Below are 13,370 nucleotides of genomic sequence, written 5' to 3'. Positions count from 1 at the left end.
AAAAACATCGGTGTCCGCTAGCGCCCTCTCTTTAGCCTGCGGTGTGGCCAATCAACTTGCAGCTTTTCCATAAAAAGCTGCCTGTCCCTCGATTGCTGATCTTAAAACATATCGTCTGTGGTATTGTGTCAAAACATAACCTATTCAGCTAGTTTGTGTTGTGATTCCTTCCTATGATACATAACTGATATATAAATGATACTTATAACACCTGTAGAAATTGAAGACACGGGATTTAGCCCATAACTAAAGAAAGTAAAAGGTGTAGCAATTGAAGTATGTGATACATGTAATGTCTTATCGTCATGTCTTACCAAGATTCACCGTTTTCTACGATGTACGATCGTCAGGATGATTATGATCTTGATGATGAGAATGAGGAATATTTGGAGGATGACAGGGATGGCGATGAGCAAGATGAAAGTGATGAAGGTATGCATAATAATAAAATGATGAAAGTCAAGAATTTTATTTTTTATTTTGGTTCAATGTTTCAATTTTACGTAATGTAAACTTGAAAGTAATTGTAAAAGCTAATAGAGAGATAATGGGAAAATTTAGATACCGAGGAGGCCAGTGAGACGGACATGGGAAAGTCGGAAGAATATACAGAGATTAAAGAACAGTAAGTTAACAAAATGAAATATAGTACTTATAGCAACTTATAAAAATTTGGTGTTCAAAAAGTATATCTCTCAATATTGCAAATATTACTTCAGGATGTACCAGGATAAGTTGGCTAGCTTGAAAAAGCAACTACAGCAACTGAAGGATGGCACACATCCTGAATATAATCGTAAATTGAAGCGGCTAGAAGCACAATATAAAGAACGGTAATGAATTTAATAATTAATAATTAATTGTGGAAGGCTTTGGAGTATCCGTATTGATGAGAACATAATTTTTGTTAGATTGAGGTTAAACATAATTTATCGAGACTATTTAACAGAATGGGTTGAGCGAGATTATATATTGGAGAAAAAAGCAGCAGTAAAAGAATTTGACGAAAAGAAAATTGATTTAAAGGAAAATCTGCTCACTGATATGGAGGAAAAACGGAAGATAATTGAGTCAGATCGTCATACAATGGAATTGACTGGTGATTCAATGGAGGTATTTGAAATTCTGAAAAATGTAATGATCGTTACGACGATTTTTCACGGAATTATTCTGATTCAAATTTTGCCAAGTCTCTCTCTCTCTCTCTGTCTCTAAGTTGTATATGTATATAGATACGTTGTAATGTTAATTAGGTAAAACCGGTGATGACAAGGAAATTACGTAGACGTCCCAACGATCCAGTGCCTGAAAAAGTGGAGAAACGGCGAAAACCGCCTCCGGCGCAACTAAATTATCTCTTGGACGAGAAAGACATTGAGAGTGACATGAAAGCGATCAGTCGCGGGAAGGGAACCAACACTGTTCGTAAGCCAGGTATATATTTTTTTATACAAATATAAACAAATGTATATTTTATGTATATAAAAATAAAGAAAAAAATAAATAAATTAAGCATTTTTTTACAGTAATTTTACCCCATTACAATGCGGTGAATATACCATCGCAGCACATACCGCAACCACCTGAACCCTCATTAGTGGAAACTCGGATAGAAGACGGGAAATTACTGTATGAACGAAGATGGTAATTTAAATTTATTTCTAGAATTAACTCATATTTAAAAGTTTTATATAATTTCTCTCTCACACATAAAAGGAAAATTATTAAACGAATTTCATTAACAGGTTTCATCGTGGTCAACCAGTCTACATCGAGGGCAAAGATCTTTCCAGATTCGCAGCGAATATCTCAGCAATCGGCACCGAAGCGGTAAATTATTTGAAGCGTTAAATAAATCATATCGTAATTTACCACAATGTTTATTTTTTTCTAGATCTGGGTGAAAAAAGTCTCGGATGGCAGCAAAGTACGCATTTATACCTCGCAGCTGAGTCGCGGGAAGGTCTCTATTAAACGACGGGCCTCTTAATCCACTCGTCAATCAACGTCTCCATGTTGTCAAACTTATACGCCGCGCTTCTCATTTTTGATTAAAGCGGTTCCCCCCGTTACGCCAACAAGTTTTACCACGCTTGTTTTTTGCCACCAAAAGAACCACGCCTTTTGATGATACTGCAGCGCCATGTAAATCCAAATAAAGCACGATAAAATCAACAACGCTATCATTGATAATAGCGAGCAAGTGGTCCATCGTGCGGGTGGGAAGTTGTCGTAATTGTTCATAGTGTAGAAGTCGACGGCTATCACACAGATGTAGGAACATGCAATGGTCATCGGAGTGACGATGAGACATCTGAGTAGATCGGCTCTCACACTGCGAGTATACGTTTCGTGTTCATCTCGATCCAAACAGAACCAGATTATTACAGATCGTAGAGCATGGTAACGAGGTGTACGCTCCACTCGAAACTCGTATCCGCACAATTCGCAGTTGTTTCTGTTGCTCTCTTCTAACCAGCGCTCTAAGCACTTAAGATGAATTGCGCCCATTGTTCCCTAATCCCAATTATGATTGTAATTAGCGTGTATAATAATTATTACATATATAATCTTAACATATAAATATACATAAATATGATTGATATTAAAATTAAATAAACTATTTTACAGATCAAACATTCAATTCACTAAAGAGATTATGAATATTTATGTATAAACATTTCCATGTTAGAATAGATATTTCTTTTCAAAAAATTCTTGTGTATTTGTTACGTATCAAAATTTATTTTAATTTTTCTCGAATATCTGTTGCTTTGAACCTTGCATTTACACGGATATATCACGGGTATTTCTGGATCAACGTAACAAATGCGACAGTTTACATCTTCCTTTGAATCGCGTGACAATAATTTGTTTCTTGTATTCGACACTGCGGCATCTTCACGTTCTAATCGGCATGATGCGTGTAAATGTGCTGTCTTCTGTTCCAATTCTATTTCTATTTTCGAGATGATGCCACTTAAAGTGCTAGCTACCGAATTACTTCTCGTAATCATTGCGAAAGTCTGTATAGATATTTTTCATAAAAATAAATAAACAAAAGAGTACACAAAACATAAGACAAATCACGTAATAAGATCGGATTCCCACGAGGCGCGTATCACAATTATGCTGTCCTGCAATAACTAGAGTGCACAGAGGACAGAATGATTCACGCTCGTGGTTCACGTCCCGTGGGGACTCGGAGCTAATTGATACTCCCCGAGGAAATGTCGCATCATAATTTATATTCCATGAGGGAAGGATTGAAAACGTAATAAGCATTTATATAGATAATTGCGTGTATAAAAATTTGTATTACATATAGTGGATACAGTCGGACAGAAACAATGCGTTAGTCAAAATTCGAAATAACCTTAAAGAAAGATGTAATTCTATGTGCATTTTTTGTAGTAATTAACTAAATAAACTATAAACGAAGTTTATCACTCTGCCATCATGTCTACACTGAGACAATCCTCACCCATGTTACTAGGAGACGTCTCGAGTTCTCCAATTTCGTTCGATTCGCTAAAAAGATTTCGATTTAGTAACTTTTATATTTTAATAATTTAACGAAAGATAAAAAGGATTACTAAAATTCGTTAACGTTAAGAAGAGAATCCCTTACCTATCCAAGGAAGGATCGTTACTGAACATTTCCGTTGGAACTGTAGGTGGTGCTTTCTCTGGCACTAGTTCCAGATATGTCTGACGAGATTCCAAGTGTCTCTCTACTTCCTCCGGCGTCATGTGTCCATCAGACATCAGAGGTATTGGAACTATGTTATTCGAGGATTGTACCTGGAAGGTAAGATACCTCTGTTAATTACATCCTTATGAATCTCAACTTTTAAACGCATGACTCAAAATATGGATCGCTTACTATAGGTGTATTGTTGGTTTTAGCAACTTTTGGCGCGCTCTTTTTCTTCTTACTAGTGCTAAGCGGTTTTGTGACCATCGTCGAATGATGAGAAGTGTGATTATTGATGTTGATCTCAACTTTTTTCCTAAAAGTTGTAGCGTAGATGTAACACATTGTTCGATGATAATTATATATTTAATATCTAATGTTTCTTTTGTCATGATTAATGGAATATATGATTGCAATTATGCAAGTATTTGCAATTTCGTTTCGAAACAAAGAATTTTAAATTTGAATTATTTTGCGCACGTTAACGATTTTACTTACCTCTTGGAATTGTCGATTCGAATAATTTCCTCGTCCGATGATTCGGTTTCATCGCTCTCACTAAATGATGCGTCTACCTTTTCATATTGCAATAAGCGATCTAACAAGAAACTCTTGTCTCTGTTTACCTTTAGCAGTTTCCTCTGTGTGGAGCGTAGGGCTTCCTGGAAACATTCATTCTCCTACAACACAGCATATATTTTTATGTTCAGAATGAACAATGTAAAGCGTTAAGTACAAGAAATGTTCTTTGCATACATAAATCAGAAACTTTAGTTTTCGTTTAAGATTTCGGTACTGGTCCTTATAGTTAGGCACTTCTTCCTCAGGACTATCTTCATCTTCTTCCTCTTCTGCATCTGCATTGTTGTTGGCAATAGATCTGCAATACCATCCTTCCAACATTGATCATCTGCAACTGTAACAAACGAAGTCCTGAAATATATCACTAACACAAACAGCAATTTACAAAGAACTCGGTTTACATTTCCACGTTCTAACGAAAGTTACTTTTATTGTACTTAACATTGCAACGATTGTATATCGAAAATTGTTGATAAAATCAAATAAGAAATAAATGTATCCAAGCAAAGAACATTTCATTGAATTAAGTAAAAACTAAAGGCGGCGTTTCGCTTTTACTACTAGCACTGATTGTCTACTCATCCTTCGCGTAATATTTGATGAATAAAAAGAATAGAATGATTTTAGCAGTACCGACACTGAATAACAGAACCGCCTAAAAAAATAAAAGTTTTTTTAGCAACGCATTTCGGTGGCAACTGCGTTCCGGATAAGGTTAAGTCGTGCAAGAACCGCGTTAACCATTGTGTTAGCCGCTAGTCTTACTTTTACGTTTAATTGTACGAGGAAACAAATGTAAAGTTGCAATTAGAGCCGTAATATTAATCGCAGACTTTTATTTGCACTAACTTGAAGCCCTAGTACGATCTCTTGTACGTCGCAAGCGCTCGCGGCGGCTGATTATTGCAAAGATAAATAAGCTGTTTATGACTGGCTGCCATTCTGAATTCTATCGATTCTGCAGTAACTTTAGCATTTTGTCGCGAGTTGCGTCGGTACTGGCAACTTAAAAAAATAAAAAGATCGTGAAATATTACTTACAATTGAGAGTGAGGGTGCCGTTACATGGAGCGTAACTTGCGTAAGCGTAACCTGCGTAACCTAGTAATTTTATAGAAGTTACTATAAAACTTACGCCTAGTTAGTTTATGCTTTCTACGCCAGTTGTCAATTACGCCGATCCAATTTCTGGTGGAAAATACGCTAAATGCATGTGTGTGACAGTGTGTGTGTATCCTTTTTTGACTCGCGATCGCCGTGCCAAAATTTCTGAAAAAATGGATCAAATTCGGGTAATTTAAGAAATGCATTTAAATTCTATAAAGGACTATATTCGCAGCTCACTTTTATCAATAAATTCGTGTATTTATTTATGATATTCTATAATATATGTAACGTGAACTATATACTAAATGCACGCATTTATTATAAAAGTAAGCTGAGAATATGGACCAAAATGTTTAAATAATGCATTTAATTACTTGGATATAAATCAGTACATCGGTTGCATAGTTGACAAAAGAATTTCAATTTATGTCCGATAACTATGGTATATTCATTTGCATGTCTGGACTATTTTCAACAGCTTACTGCAGCTTATACATTTTCACTTATGTATTTCCTTTTTAAAATACAGCATAAATGTGGATATTGTGGGTGGCTCTTTAGCTTCACCACAAATTTTATTGATCATAAGTGCTTCAAGCAGTACGCTGAAGGAGAAGACCACATCAGCATCGATGAAAACCATATCGTAACAATAAGTATAATTTGTTGGCAAGAACCGCTAATACAAGATTAGAATCCATGTTTAAGAGATTCCAGGTTTTTTGTGCTAGACACGCGTCGTCAACCAGTCAACCACTCCGTATACTTTATTTAGGTTATTTCACGCATACTCGTACATACATTACACACATATATTACGCTTCAACACATTCTTACATCAAAGTATCTATTTCACATGACGCGTATTTAGCAATACGCTTAAATAATAACAACCAATCGATTTATTTCTGTTGTATTGTACAACAGAAGTCCTGATCTGTTATTGGTCAGGCTTGTTACGCTTTATGCGCATTTAACGCAAAGTACGCGCCATGTAAAATGGAATTTTCAGAATAGCGTACATTCTAGTAATTTACTAGAATACGCAGTGTGCCTATTCTAGCTACTCACTAGGTTACGCAGGTTACGCTTACGCAAGTTACGCTCCATGTAACGGCACCCTGAGAGAGGAGAGTGATTGAAATGGGTGGTCTCGGTCTGTGTGAGAGTGAGAGAGAGGGAGAGAGAGAGAGGAAGAGGAGAGAGATGGAAGAAGGAGGAAGAGTGAAAAGAAGGAAAGGAAAGAGAGAGGAAGTATATTACTAGCTATTCCAGAAATATTTTTTATCCTTTCTCTTTATAAACATCTTTCGATGGCTGACTCATTCCTAAAGGTGCCCTTTCATGCAGCGAATTTTTCGCTGCGAATGATTTTTAGCGAGTAGCGAATAATTCGCCGTAAAGTGGCGAATAATTCGCCACGAATAGTTTGTGAGCGTCACATCTGTATGGTTGCGTGTCAACAATAGTAAGAAAATATTATACATAGTTGTTTTGAAATGCTTTTAAATATTATATTTAACAAATATAGATTAAATTATTACTTTGTAGGAAAATCTTGAAATCTTTGTAATGGACGACGAGTCGGTTATAAACTGGACTTGGTATAACCACCAACTGCAGTGGTTATTGCATATGTACAATATGTACAATAAGCAAATTATTATTATATTGTACAGGAAAGAAAAGCTGCTGCAGTTGCAGCTACACTTTTACATTTGAGAAAAAGTGGAAAAAAAAGATATTGTAAAAAGAAATATTGGATAGCACCCATTTTTCAAGAAAGGAAAGTGCATGGATTCTTTCATGCTGTGCTACCTAAACTCGTTTTAGAAGATTTGAGATTTAATAATTACATACGCATGTCTGCAACTCAATTTAAAAAGTTAACATTCTTAGTTGGAGCAGACATATTCGCTCCTTGCGAATATTCGCTACAAGCTGAAACTTTTCAGCGAACAGCGATTACTCGCTAGCGAACAATATAATAATAAATAAATGCAGAAACCGCTGTGAGTGAAGCGGATGTACGTGCTTATAACTTGTTTTATTCAGTAAATCATTGATATAAACGTTTCAGTCCACTCATTGGACTCTTCAGTATACTACAATATTAAATAACAATATAAATTACGTCTCATGATATTAATAATATTAATAATATTAGTATTAATTAATTAATATTAATATTACAACACGCAACAAGAAGCGCGTGGCTCACTTCATGGAATGTCCGAAGCAGAGCCGAGTTCAGCCGAACCGCCGCCGAGCGCGGAGCGCACACGGACACGGATTCGCGCTTGTTGCGTGTACACCGTGGTGCAGCACCGATGGTGCTAGAAGTACGAAGTTTGCATCACTGTAGCGAACAGCGAATGATCACGTGACCTTCATTCGCGGCGATTATTTCGCTGCATGAAACGGCACCTTCATGGTATACCATGGAAACACTGCTAGATATCACCACGGCCTCATGTTAAAATCGAGGTAGTAGTACGACTCGACGGCAAAACGTTCGCAACTCTATTTTCACCAATTTTCAATAAATAGTATTGTTCAACGACGAGTTGGACTTTCGAATACAACTCAACAGCGACTCGAGAAAGCTTATTATATAATATATAATTATAAATATTATAACAATATTAGAAAGCTTATGAAATATAAAAGTGATTCAAATGTTCAATAAATGAAACAAATTTTTCATTAGTACGAAAAATTAGTATTAAAAGTAAGTTTTTTTTATTTATCCCACCAAGCAAACCGCTCACAAAGAGTCCTCGAACTAAAAGGCGCATTACGTCAGGACTCTCCGCCGGTTTCACGGTCCCGGCTAAAAAGGGTGATTTTGTACGACCTACGTCCCCCTGTGGGCTACGTCCCCTGCCCCCAGGAGGTTCGGCCACCACCCCCGCCCACCCGGACTGCGCTCGTCCAAAATGCCGTGCATCCCTGTCGAGACCGGGCAGAATGCCCGACGGGTGGGTCATGCTGCCGAGTCGGTGACACTAAAACCGCGCCCGAGGATGGAAGGGTAGGAGACCCGCGGTTCCGAGAGCCCAGGCGGGAGGAAGGGAAGGAGGCCCGCGCGGGTCCGAGAGCCCCGGCGGGAGGAAGGGAAGGAGGCCCGCGCGGGTCCGAGAGCCCCGGCGGGAGGAAGGGAAGGAGGCCCGCGCGGGTCCGAGAGCCCCGGCGGGAGGAAGGGAAGGAGGCCCGCGCGGGTCCGAGAGCCCCGGCGGGAGGAAGGGAAGGAGGCCCGCGCGGGTCCGAGAGCCCCGGCGGGAGGAAGGGAAGGAGGCTCGCGCGGGTCCGAGAGCCCCGGCGGGAGGAAGGGAAGGAGGCCCGCGCGGGTCCGAGAGCCCCGGCGGGAGGAAGGGAAGGAGGCCCGCGCGGGTCCGAGAGCCCCGGCGGGAGGAAGGGAAGGAGGCCCGCGCGGGTCCGAGAGCCCCGGCGGGAGGAAGGGAAGGAGGCCCGCGCGGGTCCGAGAGCCCCGGCGGGAGGAAGGGAAGGAGGCCCGCGCGGGTCCGAGCCCCGGCGGGAGGAAGGGAAGGAGGCCCGCGCGGGTCCGAGAGCCCCGGCGGGAGGAAGGGAAGGAGGCCCGCGCGGGTCCGAGAGCCTCGGCGGGAGGAAGGGAAGGAGGCCCGCGCGGGTCCGAGAGCCCCGGCGGGAGGAAGGGAAGGAGGCCCGCGCGGGTCCGAGAGCCCCGGCGGGAGGAAGGGAAGGAGGCCCGCGCGGGTCCGTGAGCCCCGGCGGGAGGAAGGGAAGGAGGCCCGCGCGGGTCCGAGAGCCCCGGCGGGAGGAAGGGAAGGAGGCCCGCGCGGGTCCGAGAGCCCCGGCGGGAGGAAGGGAAGGAGGCCCGCGCGGGTCCGAGAGCCCCGGCGGGAGGAAGGAAAGGAGGCCCGCGCGGGTCCGAGAGCCCCGGCGGGAGGAAGGGAAGGAGGCCCGCGCGGGTCCGAGAGCCCCGGGGGAACAAAATTACAATACATATTTTTATTAACAAGTTATTACTTATAGCGTAATAAAAGAGAACAGTATATGTGAAACTTATGTATGTATGTATAAGTACAAGATACAATGTATGTATAGGTACAAGATTTTCCACATATACTTTTCTCTTTTATTACGCTTCTAAAGTCACTTCTAAAAGCTTCATCATATTCCTTTATTTTATCCCGAGTGGTGGCCGCTGCAATTTTGTGCGTACAAATTGCCAAATTTTTGTAAAAAGCATTTTAATGTGCAAATGGCAGCACCATCGCGTATATAGCAATATTCATAATATTCACCAACGTAAGGTGTTTTTAGTATAAAAATTTACTTAAAAATTTTTTATGAGATATAACAAGAAAAGAAATGTTACAAATAATTAAAAAATTAGTTAAAAATAATTAGAAAACTATTTCTAAAATTAAAAAATTTTTAATTAAATTTTTAAGTAAAAATTTCAAAAATCGCAAAGATAATCTCCATCTTTTTTTGTACTTTTTAATAATAATTTATCCTATTTGTAGCTATGTACGTTACCATGCAACTTTCCCTTATCGCGAATCGGTATTGCGGAATTATCACATTTAATCCCTGCCGACCGACAGGAAGCAATATCGATCCTGTGGGACCAGCACATGCGCTTAATAATATCTTTCAGCGTCCGCGTGTGCGAGGAGTAAAAACATACCAAGCTCTCGTTCGGGAAATATCAACGAAGATGGACAGTCGATTCTTGTATCTTTGTTAATACATAATATTGAGTGTATTCTTGCTCCAAGTAACATGAGTCCTGGCTTGGGGCATGATCCTTTGCCATCATACAATATCACTACTCTTGGTGAGTTCCGAGGAAGAAAATTAATGTACATTCTAAGTTAAGACATATTTTGTTGTATAAGTCATCAAAAATGTTTACTTGAGTAAGAGGTTGCGAATGAATGATTTTGTCTGCAGCTTGTTTGTGTCAATTCTCTGTTCGCATAAAAGTATAATATTGGGAGATATAATGAAGTGCTAAGATATTAGATAAATGTGAAAGGTTGCAACAGAGATATTGTCGCACTTATCTGAATGTTCACATTCATGGAGTTTACGAAAAGGAATAAATAAATTTATCGAATCTTCTTTGTCATTTTTCAAGGGAACACTGCATTCTGCTTATGGCAACAGCCACAACACATTTTATTCCAGTTAGCAAATTTCTGTTTCGCATTGTCCTACTCAGCACCGTCTTCTAAGAAGGGAATTTTGTTTATGCATTCGGTTTTAATTGTAGGTAAGCAATTAACATTCTGCATAATAATAGAAATAATTGGAACATTATGCTCTTCCAATACAGAAATACATCATCCATTTTTATTTGCAATTAATTATGAAATTTGTTATTACTAACTATATATTTACTAAAATAATTAATTTTATTCAATTTATAATTATATAATAATTAATAAATTAAATATTAATAATTAATAGTTTTAATTATAGAACTTTCTCTCTCTCTCTTTCTCCTTTTTCTTTCTCATTGTTTTTATCCTCTCATAATTATTAACTTTATTCGTGATTTTAATTTTCTAGGTTTTATGTTGCTATCAGGATGGGCTTGGCACGTGATTTGTGCACCAGATATCTTCTCTTGGAACTTTAGTTTCTTATTGCTTAATATCGGTCAATTAGTATATATCGTTTATCAAATGAGACCTATCAGATTCGATCCTGAATTGGAAGAAGCGTATCACACGCTTTTTTATCCTTTCAAAGTAAGTTTCTCGCAAATGTAAATTCACAAAAGATTTATTCAAAAGTGTTTTTGTAATTAATCCGCTTTTTCCTTTTATCTTTAACGCATGCAGGTCTCACGACTACAGTTTAAGCGATTAGTATCGCCTGAATTTGCGACGATAATGTCTCTTCATGCTGGGGAAGCATACGCCATGCAAAATTTAACAAGGACAGACAGATTGGGTTTATTGCTCACGGGCAAGGTCAATGTTCTCAGTGATACAAATTTTTTGCACCCGATATTGCCTTGCGAATTTCTGGATTCACCAGAGTTCGAAAGCTCCCGAGCTTCTGTTGATGATAAATTTAAGGTGCGACTTTATCTAGTCTTCATTATTACCATCTAATTGTTTAAGATTTAAAACCGAAAACAATCCTTCAGGTATCCATCATAGCAGCAAGTTCTTGCAGGTATCTGTATTGGCAGAGATCAGCCTTGGAATATCTGCTCGTGAAGGAAACTTATCTTGCAACTGTGTTAACTACATTGGTGGCGCGAGACATCGCAACGAAATTGTACGCAATGAATAACAAGGTATACTTTTGAAAGAATGAAATGAAATAAAGTTTATATGGAAATTATGTTATCATAATATTTTAAAGTTTTAAATACCTAACATTTTTGTCATAAACATAAAACTTTTCTTTAATTCTTTTATTATTTAAGTATTAGTATTCTGATTTTGCCGAATTCTTAGATAGTTACAGACAAAGGATCACATTTGGATATTCGTCTTCCTACTATTAGCGCTGGTTTAGGAATTAGCGGAGAATACAGAAGTCCTAGAACTTACAGGCAAGCGTTAATCCGGAGGAAAGGGACCAAGCCGACATCCAATAATGGTATTTATTACAAATTCATTATAAATCGAAATCAAAGAAATGGATTATATCTCTAAGTACTCCACGTACCTCTTGAGTCTTAATTTATAATTGAATGTCCTTTTTTAATTTATTATATTTCAGTAAGCAACGCGAAATCCAAGAATCGTGCAGTGAATAATTTGACGAAGAAAGGTGCGCCAAACATGGAACCTCTTCCTGAGCTGCCATCCTGCGATGATCTAGCTTCCAGCGGTGTCGAGAGTTGGCTGGATTCTTCCAGCAAGTATCACAGTTGCGAGATCGTCGACGAGGAATAGCATTACGCCTCCCATTTCAACTACGAGAGTTTGCTTAACGTTGCTAATAATGGTCAGCACGATATACAAGCCTTCGACTACAAGAATGCAGACCGCTGGCGATCGGACGACGACTAGCGATAAAGATAATGCACACATGCTTTTAGTGCGCTGCATTGGGAGACCATTTAGTGTAATTATATCTTTTGAACTTAATTGTTTTGTTTAATGATTCAAATTTTTATTACTGTTAAATTATTTCGTAATCAATTATATCTTGAATTTTCGCTAGGATATAGTAAACTCGTGAAGAGGCATATCATATTATACTAATCGCGATATTGTATGATATAGTGATATACTCTGTAGCTTGTTGCTTAGCAACGAAATTTGCAACGAAAGCACTTTTCAAAGAGTATACATATAATGTATATTTAATGCTGTACATAATTTGTAAATATCAAACGTAATAAGGAATATGGAAGATCGTACTTTAACTCGAAAACAAAAAATGATATTTACGAAAATATACGAAAATTTTTGGACAAACCATACATTATATAAATAAATAGAATATTTACAAGCGAATACAGTAGCGTACTTATATATATCATTTTTATAAACATAGAGATCAACTGAAAGATTTAGTTCACGAAAAAGGAATGTAACATTTCTTATTAAAACAAAATTTCTATGGAAAAGGTTGGTTATAGTTATCCACTTGTCTGATAACAAATTTAAAAAAAAGCAACTTTACTATTTATAACGTAATAAAATAAAAAAAAAACGAAGTATTTAACACAAAAAACTTGTAGATTCCATTATTTTGTGGATCCTCGCAGACTTTTTATCCCCTTTGGATTCTCGAATATATTCAATAAACTTTCTAAAAGTACGTTCAAAATATAGTTATAAAAATTAAAAAGATGTTTTATAAATATTTGAATAAATTTTTAAAATCAAATTTAAAAAAGTTAAAGTTTCCTTACTTTCTAGCATATTAATTTTATTTTCTTACAATGTTCATCATAACCGGATTCAACCAAAATTTAAACAATAAAGAAAAAATATTAGAATAGTTTAAAGAATCGTTCTAT

General features: G+C 38.0%; 4 protein-coding genes and 1 long non-coding RNA gene across 7 annotated transcripts; 3 read left to right on the top strand and 2 right to left on the bottom strand.

Moving 5' to 3' along the window:
* The first annotated feature begins 73 nt into the window (after nt 1-73).
* Nucleotides 74-2,080, top strand: LOC105276722 (sin3 histone deacetylase corepressor complex component SDS3). The gene is made up of 8 exons (XM_011334573.3): nt 74-432; nt 562-625; nt 720-833; nt 912-1,113; nt 1,254-1,434; nt 1,527-1,644; nt 1,746-1,830; nt 1,895-2,080. The coding sequence occupies exons 1-8, from the start codon at nt 306-308 to the stop codon at nt 1,988-1,990; spliced, it is 987 nt and encodes a 328-aa protein (XP_011332875.1). The 5' UTR covers nt 74-305; the 3' UTR covers nt 1,991-2,080.
* LOC113562221 (E3 ubiquitin-protein ligase MARCH3-like) lies at nt 1,868-3,147 on the bottom strand. Its single transcript, XM_026970881.1, has 2 exons — nt 2,781-3,147; nt 1,868-2,517 (listed from the first exon to the last, which is right to left on the bottom strand). Exons 1-2 carry the CDS (start codon nt 3,015-3,017, stop codon nt 2,026-2,028), a joined length of 729 nt encoding a protein of 242 aa, XP_026826682.1. The 5' UTR covers nt 3,018-3,147; the 3' UTR covers nt 1,868-2,025.
* Nucleotides 3,148-3,292: 145 nt separating this feature from the next.
* Nucleotides 3,293-5,408, bottom strand: LOC105276719. 3 transcript variants are annotated; one of them, XM_011334568.2, is made up of 6 exons: nt 5,321-5,408; nt 4,454-4,613; nt 4,196-4,377; nt 3,887-4,013; nt 3,632-3,804; nt 3,293-3,531 (listed from the first exon to the last, which is right to left on the bottom strand). In XM_011334568.2, exons 2-6 carry the CDS (start codon nt 4,598-4,600, stop codon nt 3,447-3,449), a joined length of 714 nt encoding a protein of 237 aa, XP_011332870.1. In that variant the 5' UTR covers nt 4,601-4,613; nt 5,321-5,408; the 3' UTR covers nt 3,293-3,446. The 3 variants fall into 3 exon arrangements, with proteins under 3 accessions (XP_011332870.1, XP_011332869.1, XP_011332868.1); XM_011334567.3 differs by lacking the exon at nt 5,321-5,408 and adding an exon at nt 5,129-5,256; XM_011334566.2 differs by lacking the exon at nt 5,321-5,408 and adding an exon at nt 5,045-5,224.
* Nucleotides 5,409-5,588: 180 nt separating this feature from the next.
* On the top strand, nt 5,589-7,126 carry LOC105276723. Its single transcript, XR_893444.2, has 2 exons — nt 5,589-6,854; nt 6,938-7,126. It is a non-coding gene; the product is annotated as an uncharacterized LOC105276723 (long non-coding RNA).
* A 2,878-nt stretch (nt 7,127-10,004) lies between these two features.
* Nucleotides 10,005-13,020, top strand: LOC105276724 (popeye domain-containing protein 3). Its single transcript, XM_011334574.3, has 7 exons — nt 10,005-10,211; nt 10,515-10,649; nt 10,949-11,130; nt 11,224-11,463; nt 11,535-11,687; nt 11,851-11,995; nt 12,119-13,020. The coding sequence occupies exons 1-7, from the start codon at nt 10,157-10,159 to the stop codon at nt 12,292-12,294; spliced, it is 1,086 nt and encodes a 361-aa protein (XP_011332876.1). The 5' UTR covers nt 10,005-10,156; the 3' UTR covers nt 12,295-13,020.
* The last annotated feature ends 350 nt before the right edge of the window (nt 13,021-13,370 follow it).

This window comes from Ooceraea biroi, chromosome 6, assembly GCF_003672135.1.
Source record: "Ooceraea biroi isolate clonal line C1 chromosome 6, Obir_v5.4, whole genome shotgun sequence".
Lineage (NCBI taxonomy): Eukaryota > Metazoa > Arthropoda > Insecta > Hymenoptera > Formicidae > Ooceraea > Ooceraea biroi.
This window is presented reverse-complemented; position numbering and strand designations above follow the sequence as displayed.

Excerpts from the sequence above, each read along its gene's own strand:
- LOC105276722 (XM_011334573.3), top strand. The coding sequence starts at position 306 with ATGTCTTACCAAGATTCACCGTTTTCTACGATGTACGATCGTCAGGAT. Across the intron at positions 834-911 it reads GAAGCACAATATAAAGAACG|ATTGAGGTTAAACATAATTT; the intron begins GTAATGAATTTA and ends AATTTTTGTTAG. Across the intron at positions 1,114-1,253 it reads TGACTGGTGATTCAATGGAG|GTAAAACCGGTGATGACAAG; the intron begins GTATTTGAAATT and ends AATGTTAATTAG.
- LOC113562221 (XM_026970881.1), bottom strand. The coding sequence starts at position 3,017 with ATGATTACGAGAAGTAATTCGGTAGCTAGCACTTTAAGTGGCATCATC. Across the intron at positions 2,518-2,780 it reads TATATCCGTGTAAATGCAAG|GGAACAATGGGCGCAATTCA; the intron begins GTTCAAAGCAAC and ends AATTGGGATTAG.
- LOC105276719 (XM_011334568.2), bottom strand. The coding sequence starts at position 4,600 with ATGTTGGAAGGATGGTATTGCAGATCTATTGCCAACAACAATGCAGAT. Across the intron at positions 4,014-4,195 it reads CGAATCGACAATTCCAAGAG|GAAAAAAGTTGAGATCAACA; the intron begins GTAAGTAAAATC and ends TACAACTTTTAG. Across the intron at positions 3,805-3,886 it reads AAACCAACAATACACCTATA|GTACAATCCTCGAATAACAT; the intron begins GTAAGCGATCCA and ends CTTACCTTCCAG.
- LOC105276724 (XM_011334574.3), top strand. The coding sequence starts at position 10,157 with ATGAGTCCTGGCTTGGGGCATGATCCTTTGCCATCATACAATATCACT. Across the intron at positions 10,650-10,948 it reads GCATTCGGTTTTAATTGTAG|GTTTTATGTTGCTATCAGGA; the intron begins GTAAGCAATTAA and ends TTAATTTTCTAG. Across the intron at positions 11,464-11,534 it reads CTGTTGATGATAAATTTAAG|GTATCCATCATAGCAGCAAG; the intron begins GTGCGACTTTAT and ends ACAATCCTTCAG.